Source organism: Nomascus leucogenys, chromosome 20, assembly GCF_006542625.1.
Source record: "Nomascus leucogenys isolate Asia chromosome 20, Asia_NLE_v1, whole genome shotgun sequence".
In the NCBI taxonomy this organism is placed as follows: Eukaryota; Metazoa; Chordata; class Mammalia; order Primates; family Hylobatidae; genus Nomascus; species Nomascus leucogenys.
The window spans coordinates 45,493,792-45,513,139 of record NC_044400.1 but is presented as its reverse complement, the minus strand read 5'-3'; the positions used below and the strand labels follow the sequence as shown (position 1 = coordinate 45,513,139).

Below are 19,348 nucleotides of genomic sequence, written 5' to 3'. Positions count from 1 at the left end.
TCTGGTTCTCCTCCCTAGAGGGTCCTTCAGAAATACACCACGTCTCCCGGCACACAACTCCAATCCTTCCAACTTCCATGTGTAGCCACCATCTTTCTGAGGCCAAATCTCCCCAAAGCTCCCTGTGGTCAACCACACAAAGTCCAAAAACCTCTGGGTGGATTTTAAGAGTTCCAAAATTTGTCCCACCAACTTTCCAGCATGTTCCTCCCACTGCGCGGCACTCCCCGCTGCTCCCGAAGAGACGGGTCTCGGTGTCTGCTCACAGCGGTGTCCTCCCTCATGTGGTGGCCAGTGTCCCTCCCCACACTGTCCAGCGCACGCCCATCTACTCAGCCTAGCCCAGCTCCACGGTCCGCCTGGTCCTCTGGCCCCAGGACCCTGCTTGTATCAAAATGCCCATGGTATTTACATTCTGTGCTACAAAGAAGAGGTCGTTATATCATATCTTTTGTAGTTACTGTTACAGGTGTCACCTGCTGTGTCTGTCCTCTAAGAGACAGCAGCAGCCAGAAGGGCCAGGCATTGAGATTCTGGCCACCCACATTCGAGTCTCAGCCCTGCTTCCACTTAGCTACACCAACCCTGGGCATGGAATTTAACCTCATCTTTAAGTGAAGGGGTTGAAAAACATGACTTCCAAGTCCCTCCCCGGCTCTGACATTCTCTGATAGAAGCTTCCAAGATCCATCAGCCTCTCCACGGTGGCTGGCAGGCCCCAGAGTGCAACGTCCCAAGGTTACTGACACGGCAAATGAACAGGCCCTGGTCAATAAGCAATGGATTATTCCTATTGAACTTCGGCTTTGTGCCCTCTGTGCCTCGGTTCTTTCATAGGCAGCCTTTTAGGTTTAACTTTAAAAAATTATGATTATTAATCTTCATTTTCCTCTGGCGCAGAGGAAGGTGACTGATGCCTTAAGGGCAACCATCTGGAACCCACAGCTTCCCCAGGGAGAAACTCAGCAGCCTCAGGCTTTTTTGGGAGGAATTCTCACTTTTTTTTTTTTCTTTTTTTTAAACAGCCTTATCTTTTGTTGTTTCCTTCAAGGTAGAGGCTAATAGATTAGGGAGGCAGCAATCTGTCAGTCCATGATGGTGGGTGAGTCCGGTAACTAACCCTCCAGAGGCTTCATCACTTCCCAGGATAAAACAGGTGTCTCCTCCTCACTGTGGAGGTCAAGAGATTTGTGCATTTCCCATTTCACTCTCATGTAACATATCCTGAGTCCCTAAATACAGAGATCTGTAAGAGGCACTTGAGGCCTTTCTTTCAGGCCTAGAGCACAGACCAGTGGAACGACTTCATCTATGGACAATGAAATATACAAGCGATCGAATTTCATTGATTTAAGACGAAATCCAAGCATCACTTGCCTGTGTGAAAAGCCTGCCTTTTCGGCACCTGACTTCTGAAAAGGGCTGCTGCAGGAGAGTGATGATCCCTCCCCACATCCCAGGAACCTGTGGCTATGTTCCTTTACATGCCAACAGGGGCTTGGTGGATGTGATCAACGAAGGATCCTGAGATGGGGATGTTACTCTGGACTATCTGGGTGGGTCCAGCAAATTCACAAGGGAAGGTGGGAGGCACTTTCTTCCTAAGGGAAAGAACAGGAGGCAGGGGCCAAGGAATGCAGGCAGCCTCAAGAAGCTGGAAAAGGCAAGAAAATGGATTCTCCCCGAGAGCCCCTGGAAGAAACAGCCTGGCAACACTGGGATTTGACACTTCTGACCTCCAGAAATGGAAAGAATCAAGTGGTGTGGCGTTAAGCCACTTGGTTTGCGGTCATTTGTTACAGCAACAATAGGAAATGAATGCAACTGCCATTTGGATTTTATGGTGTGGTATTAAAGACTGATATTTTTTAAAATATTCAATTCATTAAAGGCTGGGCGCGGTGGCTCATGCCTGTAATCCCAGCACTTTGGGAGGCCAAGGTGGGCAGATCATGAGGTCAGGAGATCAAGACCAACCTGGCTAACACGGTGAAACCCCGTCTCTACTAAAAATACAAAAAATTAGCCGGGCGTGGTGGCGGGCGCCTGTAGTCCCAGCTACTCAGGAGGCTGAGGCAGGAGAATGGCATGAACCCGGGAGGTGGAGCTTGCAGTGAGCCGAGATTGTGCCACTGCACTCCAGCCTGGGTGAGAGAGCAAGACTCCGTCTAAAAAAAAATAAAAATAAAAAAATAAAAAAAAATTCAATTCACTTCTACAAACACCTTCTAGCTGATATTATGTATCAGGCACCAGTGAGGCAAATTCAAACAGGTAAGGTTCCAGCCTTGCAAGCCCGTCTAATGTTACAGATGGGCAGTGAGGTTTGAGCTGCTGCTTTAGGTGTAAGAAGGACCTCATCACAGTAAGAAGGCAGCAGACGGTTCAAAGAACATTGAAACAGGTATGAGCAAAGGCAGGGAGGTCAGAAGGCCCCCCAGTTGTTTGTGAGAACTCCCAGCTGCCCTATGCATATGCCCCCGGCACTGTGGTGAGGCTCAGGTGCGGCTGCAGGGGTGCTGTGCAGGAGTCTGTACTCAGTTTGCACAGTGCCTTGTGTCTTACCAGGACTGGCCCTTACTCTGAGCCATCCCAGTCTTGCAATATTACAGGTGACCCCCTGTGATTTGTTTGGGGGGACAAAGCCGGCCAAGGGAAGGGGACTGCTGGGGGCCACTGTGGTGGTCCATGGAGGGCAGGGGGATGAGCAAAGTGCAGGCTAAATCAGCATCTGTGAGAACAGGAGAGAGGAAAAAGATGGAAGAGGTGTTGGAAGGATGCTGGCAGGAGTGGCAGATGTGTGAGAGACGTGGATGAGGGAGGGGATTAAGAATAACTCTGGGGTCCCTGCTAGGACAGCTAAGCACCCCATCACTGGAGTGGGGGAGGGAAGGAGGGCTGGTTTGGTGCAGGAAGCTGATGAGCTCCAGGGTGGACAAGACGTATGGGGTGCTTGTGCTTGAGGAGCACCAGAGGTGACGAGGCCCACCAGGCAGGTGGGTGCTGGGACCCTGCGCTGAGGCCTGCGGTCTGGGCAGGAGACACGGATCCGGGAGGTCGGGGGAGCAGGTGAAAGTGTGGAGCGTGAAAAGACAAAGCTGGCCGGGCGCGGTAGCTCATGCCTGTAATCCCAGCATTTTGAGAGGCCAAGGCGGGTGGATCTCTTCAGGTCAGGAGTTTAAGACCAGCCTGGCCAACATGGCGAAACACCGTCTCTACTAAAAATACAAAAATTAGGCGGGTGTGGTGGTACGCACCTGTAATCCCACCTACTTGGGAGGCTGAGGCGTGAGAATAGCTTGAACGCAGGAGATGGAGGTTGCAGTAGGCTGAGAATTGCGCCACTGCACTCCTGCCTAGGCAAACAGAGCAAGACTCCATCTCAAAAACAAACAAACAAACAAAAAACATGTCAAACCAAGGCCTGGCGACTGGGGAAGAAAGACATTTAGAGGCCTTGTTGAGGCAGGAGGTCCAATGAGAAGGTGGAGAAAAAATTGCTGGGGAAGAGGGCAGGAAAAGCCCAGGAGAGGCTGGTCCCAAAGACATCAAAGAAAGGGGGTTGAGGGAAAGGGGTACAGAGCTTTCCAGAACAGTGGGAGACAGGCCAGATGGTCTCAGCCACAGGGAGGTCTGCAGTGACCTTGGCCTCCTGGACCCTTTCCTGGGAGAAGGAGTTTGGGGCCCAGCCTGAGGAGTACAGGAGCTAAAAGAACAGAGTTCATCCATCTCTCTCCTTTCTGTTTATTACTCTTCTCCTTCTGGAACTTTCCAAACACACATAAAAATTGAGAAGATAGTAAACGAACTCTACATCCCATCAGCTGGCTTCCCCAGTGATCAAAATGTCACCAACTAGTTTTTTACACAGCTGGGTTTTTTCCCAATCCCAGTGTTATGATGCTAAAAGCCACTATGGGCATATGTAAGAGCAACAGGGTATTTCCTAGATTTTCTTGTATTCTGAGGGGGATAAGAAATTGCTTTGTAGTAAACACACCTCCACACTCAGAGTGTTCCTGACAGACTGTGCAAACCTCAACTGGTGCGATCAGCTCAGGCCGAGCATGTGAGCTGGGGGGGGAAGAGTGTGCTGGGTGCCACACGGCCATCAGGCGTCAGGCAGCCAAGCAGGCAGGGCCCGTAGCCAGCTCTGTTGCTGCATGGGACACGGGGGCTGGCTGGTCCACTGCAGGCACCTCTGAGGAGCCTTCAGGTGGGGAGCCCTTGAGGGCTATCCTTTCATTAGCACTCCTGGCTTCCAGAGCACCAGGAGGGTCCCATCTCAGACAGGCTGGGAGCCATACTCATTAACCGGGTGCCTCACACAGCCACGCAGGCTCCAGGCTTCAGCATCTCATCTGTAAAACCACACAGCTGGCCCAGAAGATCTCCAAGGGCCAGAAAGAACATCGCTCCCAGTTTTTCCAACAGCTTCTAGATTCCCAGGAACCTGTGGTTATCTGAAATTCTACCACCTGCGATCATCAGACACGATCTGACACTTGGCAGCAAGACCCATTTCTGCCCTCTGCTCCAGCCCATGCCATTCCCCAGCCATTTTCAAGGCTAGGCCAGGAGCCATCTGCTCCCCATACATGGAGTCTCACTTCATTTAACGCCTGCAGTCATGAGAATCATTGCGTTTTCTTTGATAAGCCAGGAAGTGGAAGGGTTATAGCTATAGTTTCTTGTTTCTCTTCTTTAAATGGTGACAGAAGCTAGTACCAGGAATCAAGTACCTGTTGCCACCTGCTTACTGAGCCCTGGTGTTGCCAACTCTTTTCATTCCTGTCTTTTTGGCTGTCTTCCTCAGTGATTACTCTCCCAGAGGACCAGGATAGAGTTTTGCTGGAGAAAAATGACAGTGTTAATACATCTTATCTGACAGCCTCCAATTTCTTAATTAAAAAAATAAAAAGGACCAAAGGTTGCTTTTATATATTCTCAGTTACATAGCATTCTAATCACCCAGTAGGGGCTTAATCCATCTTTATGGAATGAATAAATGATTCTTTATTCAAGCGGGCTTTATTTATTATTATTATTGTTATTATTTTGAGACAGATTCTCGCTCTGTCACCCAGGCTGGAGTGCAGTGGCATGATCTCGGCTCACTGCAACTTCCACCTCCTGGATTCAAGTGATTCTCATGCCTTGGCCTCTTGAGTAGCTAGTATTACAGGTGTGCACCACCACACGTGGCTTGTTTTTTTTTTTTTTTTTTTTTTTTTTTTTTTTTTTATATGGAGTCTTACTCTGTCACCCAGGCTGGAATGCAGTGGTGCGATCTTGGCTCACTGCAAGCTCCGCCTCCTGGGTTCGAGCAATTCTCCTGCCCCAGCCTCCCGAGTAGTTGGGACTACAGGCGCCCACCACCACACTTGGCTGATTTTTAGTATTTTTAGTAGAGACAGGGTTTCACCATGTTAGCCAGTATGGTCTCGATCTCCTGACCTCGTGATCCACCTGCCTCGGCCTCCCAAAGTGCTGGGATTACAGGCGTGAGCCATGCGCCTGGCCAATTTTTCTATTTTTAGTAGAGATGGAGTTTCACCACGTTGGGCAGGCTGGTCTCGAACTCCTGGCCTCAAGTGATCCACCTACCTCAGCCTCCCAAAGTGCTGGGATTACAGGCATGAGCCACCATGCCTGGCAAAAGCAGGCTCTATTTTAAAAAATAGCCAGAACTACTTATTCTCTCCCTAAATCTCTCCTTTGCAACTCTCTTAGTGTAAGTAGAATTTGCTTATGTGTTTACCTCTCTTCCAAAAGGCATCTACAGATCTCTTAGCTGTGACTCAGGCTAACTTTTCAAAGTCCCTTTTACAGCAGCACCAGCAGGTGGTACCTAGAGTATTTCCATGATAGGACATCTCGTTCCTTTAATAAATCAGCCTGTTCTGTTGGTGGAAAGCTCCAGTGAATAATATATATATGTCTTCTTAAAACATTTTTATATATTATTTTTCACTTTATTATTTTGGGCTCTCACTCTGTCAGCCAGGCTGGAGTGCAGTGGTGCGATCACAGCTCATTGTAGCCTCGACCTCCTGAACTCAAGCGATCCTTCCGTCTCAGCCTTCCAAGTAGCTGGGACTACAGGCATGTGCCACCACACCTGGCTCAAAATATATTTTTTCTAAATGATGAACGTAACCTTGCCTCCCTGTAACTTCTGCTTGTAGGATCTAGCTTTGCTTTCTGGAGTGGCACAGAACAAGTTGACCTTGTCAGCTGCACCAGAGCCCATGTAACTGGCAGGAACTCACCTGTCCTTTTCTGTTAGATTCATATTACACTCAATCTCTCACCAATCCTCTGTTGTTGGAATTCCTTACCAAGTATCCACAATTTGATAACATCTTTCACATCAATCACATTTGCTCAGGTCAAATACATGGTACGTTTTATTGAGGGAATTTGTGAAGGCTGGCACACGATAGGCATTCAATAAATGCTAGGTACCATATTATAAATGAGGAAAAAGAAGTCAAACAAAAAGCCTACTTTGAAATACTGTCTCCTTATCCATGAGGGATTTTTCTTTTTTTTTTTTTTTGAGACAGAGTCTTGCTCTGTCGCCCAGGCTGGAGTGCAGTGGCGCGATCTCGGCTCACTGCAAGCTCCGCCTCCTGGGTTCACGCCATTCTCCTGCCTCAGCCTCTCCGAGTAGCTGGGACTACAGGCGCCCGCCACCATGCCCAGCTAATTTTTTTTGTATTTTTAGTAGAGACGGGGTTTCACCGTGGTCTCGATCTCCTGACCTCGTGATCCGCCCGCCTCGGCCTCCCAAAGTGCTGGGATTACAAGCGTGAGCCACCGCGCCCAGCCGGGATTTTTCTTTTTTTTGTTTGTTTGTTTTTGAGATGGAGTCTCGCTCTGTCGCCCAGGCTGGAGTGCAGTGGTGCCATCTCGGCTCACTGCAACCTCTGCCTCCCAGGTTCAAGAAATTCTCTTGCCTCAGCCTCCCGAGTAGCTGGGATTACAGGCGTGTGACACCATGCCTGGCTAATTTTTGTATTTTTAGTAGAGACGGGGCTTTGCCATGCTGGCCAGCGTGGTCTCGAATTCCTGACCTCAGGTGATCCGCCCGCCTCGGCCTCCCAAAGTGCTAGGATTACGGGCATGAGCCATTGCGCCTGGTCCCACAAGGGGTGTTTTTAAATAAATATTTGCACTCATATGAATTATACTAAGATTTGCTAAAATGTACCCAACGACCCTTCCCTCCCGGCTTATCTTTCTATTGATGCTATTGCAAAGGGCAGGTCCCATCTGCAAATAAGGGTAAGACAGCAGCAAAAGGATTGGATCCAAACATTGCACTTCTGGCACTTTAGGACAAAGGGCTTTCTCTCCTCTTTGTTTCACCTGTGCAGGGCCTAGCATGAGATCCAAAATAGAATTCAAAAGGTAAGCCCACATGAGAACACGGTGTAATTACAGGGTTCCTGGGCTATACAAAAATGTGGGTTGTTGACAGTCTGTACAAGGTCTGGAGGAAGAATTGAGTCCTGTTTTCAAGACTGGATGCTTTTATTTTCTGACTGCACTTTGACAAATCTTGTTTTGAGAGTGGGAGGAACCAGGAAGCGAAAGTACATAAGAAACTTCATCTTTCCAGATGGCCAATCCAGAATGACCCCCCGCAACACACACACGTAAGACTTTGGTTTTCTGTTCTTTTTAACCCAATGTCCAATGTATCATATGCAGGCATCACTAATTTCACAAAGTTCAGGCTCTCGCTTGGTAAGCTTAACTTACTTTCTCCTTCTTTGCAAGCTTAAAAAGATGCTAAGTTTTTTAGCCTCTGAAAGGAGCATCCCAGGTACTCATCACCCGGGTAAACACACAGGCTTGGCAGGGAATTCTTCACCAGGCACGCTCATGAGACACAGAGTGTGTAAATAGCAGATCTGAAATTCTACCACCTGCAATTATCGAGGTGGCTTGGGCAAACTAGAATCTGTAGCCCTCTCTAGAACAGGGTCCTGCTGTTAATATTCAGAGCAACTGCCTCCCAGTGAGGACGCCCACATAAACAAGGAGGACAGGAACTAGCAAACACCTGAAAATGTCCTCACCATTGACTCTGATGGGACTGGCTGTTATTTTACATGAAGGAGCTCACATCTGCATGCACAGCCCTCATCCTCCAGAACCTTCCACCACCTGCCCCCGCCAGGATCTCCTCAAAGTGATTTAAAAAGTCAGTGAAACCTGCAAATTCTCCTAATCACACTCTCTGGAAGACCAGCCCTGCAGATGTCACCGCCCACTCTATGCTGTCTCTCTCTCTTAACTACTGGACTGTGACAGCAGCACATCACAGGGGAAAACAGCCACCAGCAGGGGGCAGTCACAACACCAGTGTGGCAGGAAATACCGGCTGAGGACTCATCACTTCCAGCTCCCAACCAGGCAGGGAGGTTACATGAGACCAACTCCGACACAAAGAGGAGATCTGCCTTCATGTCTCTCCACTTTGCCCAGCAGGAACCACCATCATTCTTTCAAGGAGAAAAATCTCCAAATTCCCTTCTTCCATCAAAAGTGGAGTTTTTATTAAGTGGTAGAGCTATGGAATCGTGGAGCTTAAAGTCAAGTCCCCAATCAATCAAACGGGCAGGCGGACATGCAGAGCATTGGAAAAACACAACTGAGGTCAAAATCTCTTGTTTCATAGGGATGTCTTTTCTGTGGTTCTATCCTTCTTGTGGTGGAGAGGGAGGACCATATATTTTGGCTAATAATTGACACTGAAACTGAATCAGTGCTTCTGGCTAGACTAGTAGCCTAGTGCCAACCCTTACCAATCAAATTCTAGAGAATATGTAATATAAGCACTAATACTAATTTTTCTTATTTATTTATTTATTTATTTTGAGACAGAGTATCCCTCTGTCACCCAGGCTGGAATGCAGTGGTGCCATCTTGGCTCACCGCAACCACCGACTCCCAGGTTCAAGTGGTTCTCCTGCCTAGGCCTCCCAAGTAGCTGTGATTACAGGTGCCCACCACCAAGCCTAGCTAATTTTTTGTATTCTTAGTAGAAATGAGATTTCACCATGTTGGCCAGGCTGGTCTTGAACTCCTGACCTCGAGTGATCCACCCACCTTGGCCTCCCAAAGTGTTAGGATTACAGGCGTGAGCCACCACGCCCAGCCATGATATTAATTTTTCTAGAAGCATGAAAAGCCTCCTTCTACAACATGGTACATAACCTATTTCCATCACATTCACTCCCTGCCACACTGATGAGATTTTTCTCAGTCGTTAGTGAGTGACCACATTGGTGTTAGACTTACTCAGCCCATCACCTTCCACAACCAGGGTCAAACACAGTAGAGAATGAGGGACGCAGACCCAATTCCAGACTGTTTTAAATGCTGGTGATAAAAGGCAAAACGAAACAAAACAAAAGTTCTGCCTTTCAAAGACAAGGATGGTTGTAAGGATGGCAATGCGACACGAAGAAAGCAAGTGAGCTTTGCCAGACACGTTAAGACACCACGAAGGGGGGAGAAGTGAAAATCGGCCGGTTACCTCTCTCTGAATCCGGGAAGGCGTGAGGGAACAGAGCAGAAACAACACGTTAGCATTCACACGGCATCCCGCAAATAACACAGCCCCGTTAACAGCGAGCCTGAGCACTGACAGCTCATCTCATTTCCCAACTCTGCAGCAATTAATAGGCTTTCCGTGCTTATTTTAGGTCAACTGTATCGCCCAGAAGTGTGTATTTTGAGCCACATTACGATGAAGCCAAGAGATGCCAGCTGAATTTACAGAGGCAACATATCAACTGGGGGAGGTAATCAAGCTTAAAATATCACAGTCAAATACAGGAAACTGTTTGCAGTAAACACTGGCAGAGGACGTGTCTTCATTTTCCAGTTCCACCTGCTCCCAATAAAAAACATACAGAAACAACAGCATGGACACAGCCTTACCTGTTTTACTGACATTCCTGACACTCTATTAACACAGCTACATCACTGGAATCCAGGCACTTTTCCTGAGATGCATCCTTACAGGGCAACAGGGAGGGAGGGAGGCAGCACAGGTCAAGGGCAGGGGTGGGAAGTGGGAGAGACAGGAGATGACAGCTCAGAGGGGGAGAGATCAGAGATGTCCCAGGAAAAAGAATGGAATGGAAAGAGGAGCAGAGTGCAAGCCTGGTTGGGGCCACACTCTTGGAGTTCCCTCCCTGAGCTGCCCAGAGCTGCCCTGAGCTGCCTGGGACCCTAATGAAGTCACTTAACCCCCTGACCCATGGTGCTCACACCATTCCCTTCTGGCATTGTCACAGCCGACTTGCATGCACCGTACACAGAGCAACTGGACCGAAGAGGCACGGAGAACTGGATAGATAACGAGGACGAAAGGAAGAAACCCAATGTTTACAGAAAGGCACTCTATGGCCAGGGTCATGCAGCAGCCAGCAGGGCCCTGCAGGGATGGAGCTAAAATCATGGCATGAAACGCCAAGTGCACCAGACAGTGAACCACAAAGTCATGAAGTGGAAAGGAAGAGCTGCTCCCCCTGCGGCGGAACAATGACCATGGCACACTAGTAAGTGGAGCAAAAACAAAGCCAAGCTGTAAATGCATGGTCTTATAAAGACAACAAAATGTTTGCATGTGTATTTTAATATATACACAGTAAAAAACTTGGAATATAATACCCAAACTGTCAACTGTAATATGGAAAGGGGATTATGGAGGATTTTACTTTTATCTCTTTGAAAATTATACAATAAGCACATTTGACTTTTGTGATAAAATATGCAAATATCTACCTCAGTACTGAATGGAAGCCATTGTGATCAGCATGCCCCGGGGCAGTTAACAGGACTAATATTAATGATTACAGTAACACCAGCCACCAACTACCCTTTATTGAGCTCTGTTTGGCCCCTAACAGTAACTGGACAAGGTCAGTTATTACTGTTCTGACAGATAAGGAAACAAGTTCAGAGAGGCTGAGACACTTGGCCAAGGTCACACAGCTACTACATGGGGAAGAGAGTTTGACGGTAGGCTGCAGGACTCGAATTCTAGTCTTAGATGCACCCATGATGGGTACTCCATCCTTCTACACAGTCCTGCAGAGCCCCCTAATGGTTTGTCTCCTAAATGACAAACACAGTCCCTACGCACAGGTATTCAAGGTAGGGCCAAAGGGTTTGGCCAAGAACCTAGGGTTTTAGAGGAACAGGGAACATTCCTCTCTTTTGGTGAACTTTTGTAGGGAAAGAGGTGGCTAAAAATTCCTAAGAGGGTCTTTGGGCTGAAGAGGCAGATACAGCTGTGCTCAAATCCAGATGGGTAGCCACATTCCTTCAAGTACACTGCTTACCTTCTCTCTATTTACTCAACATAGATTTCCAGGGCCCCTCTGTGTGCCAGGCACACTGTGTTACATGGTATGCCCCACAAAAGCTGTTTCCTCATCATTGAAGAGGGGATAAGGACACCTGCTCATGCCCACAATGCACAGGGCATTATAAGATGAAGTTAAATGGGACAATATGTGTACGGGAGTGCTGGGCATGGAACAAAGCTGCAATAACCTGCAACGTTAACAGCTATTATCACTGTGGCATCCAATAGCTTCATCTCTTCAGCTGGGTTGTGCTGGGCAGCATTTGAGATGGACTGTCTCCCACGGAAAGACAGTCACCTGGGGGAGTGGCAGGGGCCCTCTGCTCAGGTTTGCTGGACCCTAGCTGATACAGGATGCTGGAGAGTCACCTCTTGGCTCAGGTCCCTCTGTGCTACTCGGTTCAACCTATCAAGGCCAGGCTTGGGTAGCAATTTACAAGATCAGCAAAGGACCCAGAGACCTGGATGCTGCCCGGTCTGAATCCACAGCTGGGTAACATTATGCAAGTCACACAACCTCCCTAATTCTTGGGTTCCTAATCTCAGAATGGATGTGCTAGGAACTTCTTAGTGCTCAGATTTTTAGCAGAAAAGGATATGTTAGTGCTTTGACTTGCTTTTAATTATAGCAAATGTTTTCAATTTTTTATTTTTAATAAAAAGCCTATCTGTAGTGTGTGACAAAAACTTTAAAAATCTAACAATCTGAGAATACAACCTGTTTCTTTTGTGTATAATTATTATTGTAGTCTTGGATATTTTAAATCAGATCCATTGCTAGTGATTCACTTAAAAACATACCATCAAGATGTAGCTACTGTGTTTTTCCCTGAAAGCAGACTTGGAAAAAATGCTACTGCAAACTTTTAGCACAGTTAATTCATTTGGGGTTAATAAACACTGCTTGATTTAAGTATCAAAGTGAAAACCAGCCATAAATAAGAGACGCAGAGTGATCCTTGAAATGTCATTCAGAAACCCAGAAGAGTCAAAGACAGTGCCAGCAGCTCCACCAATTCAGCACCTTGTAAATTTGCTGGGAAGAAAACATCAGTCCAAAGCTGGGCTTCTGCACAAGACAAACCAGTCTGAGAGTGGAGAAGGCTAGATTTAGTGCCAGGCGTAAGTCTACTCCCTTCTTGCTGTACAACATGCCAGTGGGAAGAATTAAACCCCAAGATTAATTCCACATGAGCTGCACAACCCAAGGCTGCCTGATCAGCATGCTCTCCGTGGCTGTTCCTTGGGAAAATAAATGCGGGAGTAATTGGCAATGTTTTCATTAATATAAGCCTGAAATAACAGAAGTGCTTGGCATGTGTAACTGGAATCCAAATGAAAAGGAAATTCCTCAAAAAAAAAAAAAAAAAAAAACCCAGCACACCAGAATGACAACGTCTATTCCAGCTTTTTGGAAGAGGACGCCATCTCCTGTTCCCTGGCACAGCCACCTACTTCTCATGCTGCGCACGACTGTCCACTTTTCACAAACTGAGCACGCGAGGCAAGGCCTTGCCAGTAGACTTCTTACTCCATTTTTGCAGAAGTCTCTGTTGCATGCTTCTTTTTGATGCTTGTCTTTCATCACTGGCCATCTCTCCAGCCTTTTGAGCACGCATCACACCATTATCCACAGGAAAATGAAGTAAACACTGCAAAACTTTACATCATGAAAATTCTTGCACCAGCTCCCGAGTTTGACAGTTTTTTCCCTCCAGCTTCAGGGGTGTGTGTGTGTGTGTGTGTGTGTGTGTGTGTGTCATTTATCAGCTGTCTGCCCTTGGTCAGGGCCCTTAGCCTCTTTCTTTTTCAGTTTCTTCATCTGTGAAATGGGAATCATAGCGGCCCTCAGGTCCTGAGAGTGCTATAAGATTCCATTATTTAATCCATATAAAGCTCCTACAGGGTGGCGGCTTGAGTATGGCCTTACAGTGCAGGTCAGGCCAATCACTATGTGAGAGAGGGAAGGGGAGCTCCACCAGGAGAAAGGAAAGGTTCCTGACCTGTTTTGGATCAAGGCGCTCTGATGAAAACACTCCAAAAAAAAAAAAAAGTGCCCAGACTCACAATTTTATACACCATTTTGGAAGGGGGCAGAGCTGGAACAGTTCAGTGATTCTTGAAACTCAATCCCAGGTCCCTTTAGAATCTACATGCCGCAGGTGAAAGGCCTCTGAACTGAAACGAATACTGAATTTATGCAAATTTACCATCTGATTTCTGGCTGATATTTAGAGAATTCATCTCAGGGAAAGGTTCTATCCTTCCCAGGATCAACCGGTGACCTGAACAACCGTCTCTGACCAAGTGTGCCTTCCTTTCCAAAGCAAGCTCCCCTCCCACCTCACTGTCCTGCCCAGCAGCGCCATGATGGGAAAGTTAGACTTTCAGCACTTAGAAGTGTAAAGCTAGGGGTTAAAGTGGTTAAGGTTATTGAAATTCAAGGCACATTATTCTAAACAAAGGACTTTCTCATGCCATTGGAGGGAAGACACAATAGTTACCAGCCCGCTTACTAATGAGGAGGGGGAAAAAGGATATTTAAAAGCAACCAGGAAATGAGTATTTTTAAAAGTCCATCTTTGAAGACTTTAAGCAAGAATTAACGAGCTTCAGCTTTCATCTGTGCTATATCACAGATTAAAAAAAAAACAAAAAACCAAATGCAAAAATCTTGCATCTCTGAATATCTGAGAGAAGAATACACACACAAATTGTATTTAGTTATTAAGTGAGAGATAATTTATGCCATGTTCCAGTTTCAACTTTAAAGTTTAGGGTACAATGAAAGGATAACGTTATATAAATTCTACCTGAACTGTGAAACCATGGGTTAGCTTCCTTTCTGAAAGCCAAGATGGTAAAACAAAAATAAAAAATACCAGGTCAGGCATGGTGGCTCACACTTGTAATCCCAGCACTTTGGGAGGCTGAGGCAGGTGGATTACTTGAGGCCAGGAGTTCAAGACCAGCCTGCCAACATAACGAAACCCCGTCTCTACTAAAAATACAAAAATTTGGGGCCAGGTGTGGTGGCTCACGCCTGTAATCCCAGCACTTTGGGAGGCTGAGGTCAGGAGATCAAGACCATCCTGGCTAACACAGTGAAACCCCGTCTCTACTAAAAATACAAAAAATTAGCTGGGCGTAGTGGCGTGCACCTGTAGTCCCAGCTACTCGGGAGGCTGAGGCAGGAGAATGGCGTGAACCTGGAAGGCGGAGTTTGTAGTGAGCCAAGATTGCGCCACCGCACTCCAGCCTGGGCGACAGAGCCAGACTCCGTCTCAAAAAATAAATAAATAAATAAATAAATAAACAAAAATTAGCCAGGCATGGTGGCGCATACCTGTAGTCCCAGCTACTCAGGAGGCTGAGACGTGAGAATCACTGGAACCCGGGAGGCGGAGGTTGCAGTGAGCTGAGATCGTGCCTCTGCACTCCTGCCTGGGTGACAGAGCAAGACTGTCTCAAAGAAACAAAACAACACAAAACACCGTGACACCAGAAGGCTCCTATCTGACAAAGCACAGGAACGCATAAGGATTTAGAAGTGATTCAGAGCAGGGAAAATGACAGCACAGTGGTTTCCATGCCAGAATGCCATCAGGGTACAACCTCCTGGCAAGGTGCAGACAAGACTCCTACTTAAAACCGCGGTGTGCACCCAGCCGCGTGGAGGACCTCAGCCACGTGCAGGACCTCAGCCATGTGCAGGACCTCTTGTGGATATGGCATATTCGTGAATCACTTTCTGAATTTTCAAGGGGCTTTCTTTGTGCCAGTTCAAAGGAGTACTAGGGTAGATAACATGGAAAGCCAATACATATGGCCTTCATTTGAATTGTTTGTTGTTTTTGCTTGTTTTTTTTTTTAAGAGATGGGATCTTGCTCTGTTGCCCAGGCAGGAGTGCAGTAGCACGATCATAGCTTACTGCATCCTCAGACTACTTGGCTCAAGCAATCCTCCAGCCTCAACCTCCCAAGTAGCGGGGGCTATAGGTGTTTGCCATCACACCCGGCTAATTTTTTGTTTGTTGTAGAAATGAGGTCTCACTATGTTGCAAAGGCTGGTCTCAAACTTTTGGGCTCAAGCAATCCACCCACCTCAGCTTCTCAAAAAAGTGTTGGAATTACAGGCATGAGCCACCATGCCCAGCCCTGAATTTTGTTAACTTCCATCTAGATACAAGTATTTCTGGTATAATGTAAACTCAATAATGTCTAAAGAAAAGCAGACACCAACCCTAGGAAGGCTGATTACCACTAACCAAGTAACAGCAGCGGCTCCTGGCTATGATTGCTTCTGTCTAGCCAGGCTCTGTTCTTGGTGCGCACTGTCGCCAAGCCACACGATAACCCTGCAGGGGGAAGCATCACGACTCCCATTTTACAAATGAGGAATCAAAGGATCAGAGAGTTTAAGGTGACTTGCTCCAAAGCCCACAGCTAGCAGGTGGTGATCTGCAAACAGAACGCAGGCCTGCTGGCTGGGCTCTTCCCTGCCGTGTAGCTCTGGGGCACCTAGCACCTGAGCCTGGCTCCCTCCCAGTTAATTGGCTCTGCTCAGGACCCTATCCCTCACTGGAGGTAGCCTCTGCTGTGCCTTTCTCTCTCTGTCCCTATTGGACTTTTGGTTCCACCACTGCTGGAGCTGGTGATGGTAATTAAGTGCTGTGTTTGGTTTAAATTACCTTCCTTTCATCCTCTGCTCAGTAGCCACTTATTCCATGACTCCTCTGCTTACAATTCCCCCCCAACCCGCCCCCATCCCCCGCCCCCACCCTCCCCCGGCCACAAACTCCCTGCCTCCAGCCACACTGGGACCGTTTTGCTTTGAAACATACAAGCCCGCCCCTGCCTGGACTTGCTGTTCGACTGCTTGGTCTGCTTTTCCCCCAGGTCCTCCCCTCATCATCCTGATCATCAAGGCCTCCAAAAGAACCCTGAGGATCCCCCAGTCATTGTCAACATTCACAGCCATCTGAAACTACCCTATTTCCCTCTCTCCACCAAGAAAGTAAAGCTCATGCAAGCAAGAAGCTTTCTGCCTGTTCACTTACCACTGTCTGGCACGTAGTAGGCAATCAATCAATATTCTTGAATATGTGAATAAATAACTAAGTAGGGGAAACAGTGAACTCCCTTCTTCCTGATCAAGTTGGTAAGAAGCTAAGGGAATGATGCCACAAACAGTAGGGAGTTGGCTGGATTCCTTTTTCTCCTGCTATTGCTCATCACAGACAGCACTTTTAAAATGACTTTGGTTCATATCCTGTTTTCATGTCAGCCGAAACAATGTTAATAAAACATATATTTCATCTGAACAGGCAGGAGGCAAGTTCTGAGAAGATTATTAATCTCTTATGACTCTATTTAAAAGCAAAGCGAATCTATACTCTGATCATCTCCAGCAGAAATGACAACGATGTTGCTAGAGCTCCTAACTAGATTCCTTCTTTGGAACATTTGTCTAAATGAGAAATAGCTCCTCTGCTCCTGAAGAAATCAATATATAAATTTCTCTTGTATATTGATTTCTATCAAGATTTATCCCCAGATAATTTTCTTTATATTTGTACTCTAAGAGAAATAAACCTCTGCTTATCATTTAGGGAAAAGACCCAAGACAACACATTCCCATCACCTGCTGAGGCAGTGATGGACTGAAAAGCTGCCCTTTGGGGAGCCCACAAAGCATTCCTCCCGCCCCCTCAGAGGTACTAGAGTATAATGGCAGGAGTTAACGTCTTGATACAGTTTGAAAGAATATGTACTCTTCCTGTTTACTAAAGTTACTTTTTTTTTTTTTTTTTGAGACAGAGTCTCGCTCTGTCACCCAGGCTGGAGTGCAGTGGCACCATCTCGGCTCACTGCAACCTCTGCCTCCCAGGATCAAGCAATTCTCCTGCCTCAGCCTCTCGAGTAGCTGAGATTACTCGGCGCCACCACACCCAGCTAATTTTTGTATTTTTAGTAGAGACGGGGTTTCACCATGTTGCCCAGTCTGGTCTCAAGTTCCTCACCTCAGGTGATTCGCCCGCCTCGGCCTCCCAAAGTGCTGGGATTACAGGCGTGAGCCACCATGCCCTGCTACTCAGGTGACTTTTTATAGGCAGTTTGTCTCTTTGTTTCAGCATCATTTTTCCTTTTTCGTTGAATATGATGAAGAATCTTTAAAAAACGAAAACCACAGTGCCACTGCTGTAACATCCTGCTTTGTTTTTGTTAAGACATGGAGTCTTAGATGTTGTCCGGGCTGGACACAAACTCCTTGACTCAAGTGATTTGCCCACCTCAGGCTCCAGAATAGCTGGGACTACAGGTGGATACCACTGTGCCCGGCTTTGTAACACCCTATTATTATTATTTGAGTTTGGCTTCCTGTTATTGTCCATATTTGACAACTATAACAATATGTCATCTTAAAAAAGAAAGAGGCTCAAGTGTAGAAATACCCCAAAGACCCTGACCTTCTGCAGGAATTCTCTTTGGGGGCTAATTTTCAACATAACACAAAGCTGGCCAAAGATGACTGAACCTTCTTACTTCCAAGTGACGAAATCCCTATTTGAATTGTCATTAAAGGTTCTATGCAGGTCCTTCAGATCAGGATCAGCAAATTATGATCCCCCCAAATCTCAGACTGTTTTGTGAATGAAGAGTACTGGACCACAGCCACACTCATTCACTTAGGCAGAGGCTACAGCTCCTTTTGTGCCACAACTGCAGAGCTGAGTAGTTGCAACAGAGGCCACATGGCTCCAAAAGCCTTAAATATTTAACATGTGGCCAGTGCCTGGGAGTTCGAGGCCAGCATGGACAACATAGTGAGACCTCATCTCTACAAAAAACTTTTAAAAAATAGCCAGGTGTGGTGGTGCGTAAAGTGTGACTCTCAGCTATTCAGGAGGCTGCTTCAGCCCAGGAGGTCAAGGCTGCAGTGAACCGTGATCACACCACTTGCACTCCAGCCTGGGTAACCGAGTGAGACCCTTTCTCAAAAAAAAATTTTTTTTTAAATCTGGCCTTTTACAGAAAAAATTTGCCAACCCCTGCTCTAGAGGATAATCTGTTTCAAGGGTGCAACATACAATGTGGACAGCCCTCGCTAAACACTTCGTGGAGCCCAGTGCAAAATGAAAATGCAAGGCTCTCTGTCAAAAAAACAATGAACATCTTCAAGATGTTAACAGTAGAGTGTAAACCAATTGAGGGACCCCGTGACTGGCTGAGATGGTAGAATAATTCTCGTTCCAGGTGACAAACTCCCAGGGCTGGTTAGAAACTCTTCCACCAAGATGCAGGAGTAAGAGCATTTACAACTTGCAAATGCTTTAGAACCAAACAACCTTTTGCTTAACTGAAATCTTACATGGATGCCCAACATGTGAAGCGGCAGCTATGCGGATGTCTGCCCCAGCCATTTTATTTCTAAAAGGTCACTAGCAGGCGATGGCTCTTACAGTGTTTTAAAGGGGAGGGCGATGAAAAACACACCAGAATCCTCGAAAACAGCATTTTCAGGTAACATGGCAAACAGAGGCATGCTCTGATATGACAGAATCAGGCCAACTTGGCCCCATTGTCAACTGTGCTCTCGGCTGCTGCTTGTCCTCTATCATAATTATTTCAACTGCTATAATTTATTCATCCCCAGACAAGCTTCCATGTTATAAGGTATCCAGATTGAAATGGCTGGAAGCTCAAATCACTCCTGCCCTTTCCCATCTGCTCAAAATACTGACTGCAGAAGGAATATTTTCTACGCATATATATTATTTTTATTTTTTTATTTTTGCAAAACCAAACCAAAGTTATCTCAAAACTCAAGTTCTCTGACAAACATGTCGTTAAGCTTTCAAGTTCACAATTCTGAAGCTGGAAGAAGGGGGCAGAGAATCCTATCAGAAACTCAGTATTTAGTTCTACTTTACAGCTACAAGGAAATGGCTT

The 19,348-nt window shown here is 46.7% G+C and overlaps 1 protein-coding gene across 13 annotated transcripts in view; it reads right to left on the bottom strand.

Annotated features, from left to right (window-relative positions):
- Window positions 1-19,348, bottom strand: part of APBB2 (amyloid beta precursor protein binding family B member 2) — a 408,726-nt gene that overhangs the window by 21,223 nt on the left and 368,155 nt on the right. For 8 of the 13 annotated variants that reach the window (XM_030801441.1, XM_030801446.1, XM_030801444.1 and 5 more), the window contains one exon: window positions 9,554-9,559. The exons of the other annotated variants lie outside the window; for them this stretch is intronic. In XM_030801441.1, the coding sequence (XP_030657301.1) occupies window positions 9,554-9,559 (6 nt within the window). The remainder of the gene's footprint in view (window positions 1-9,553; window positions 9,560-19,348) is intronic. 13 annotated transcript variants of the gene reach the window in all.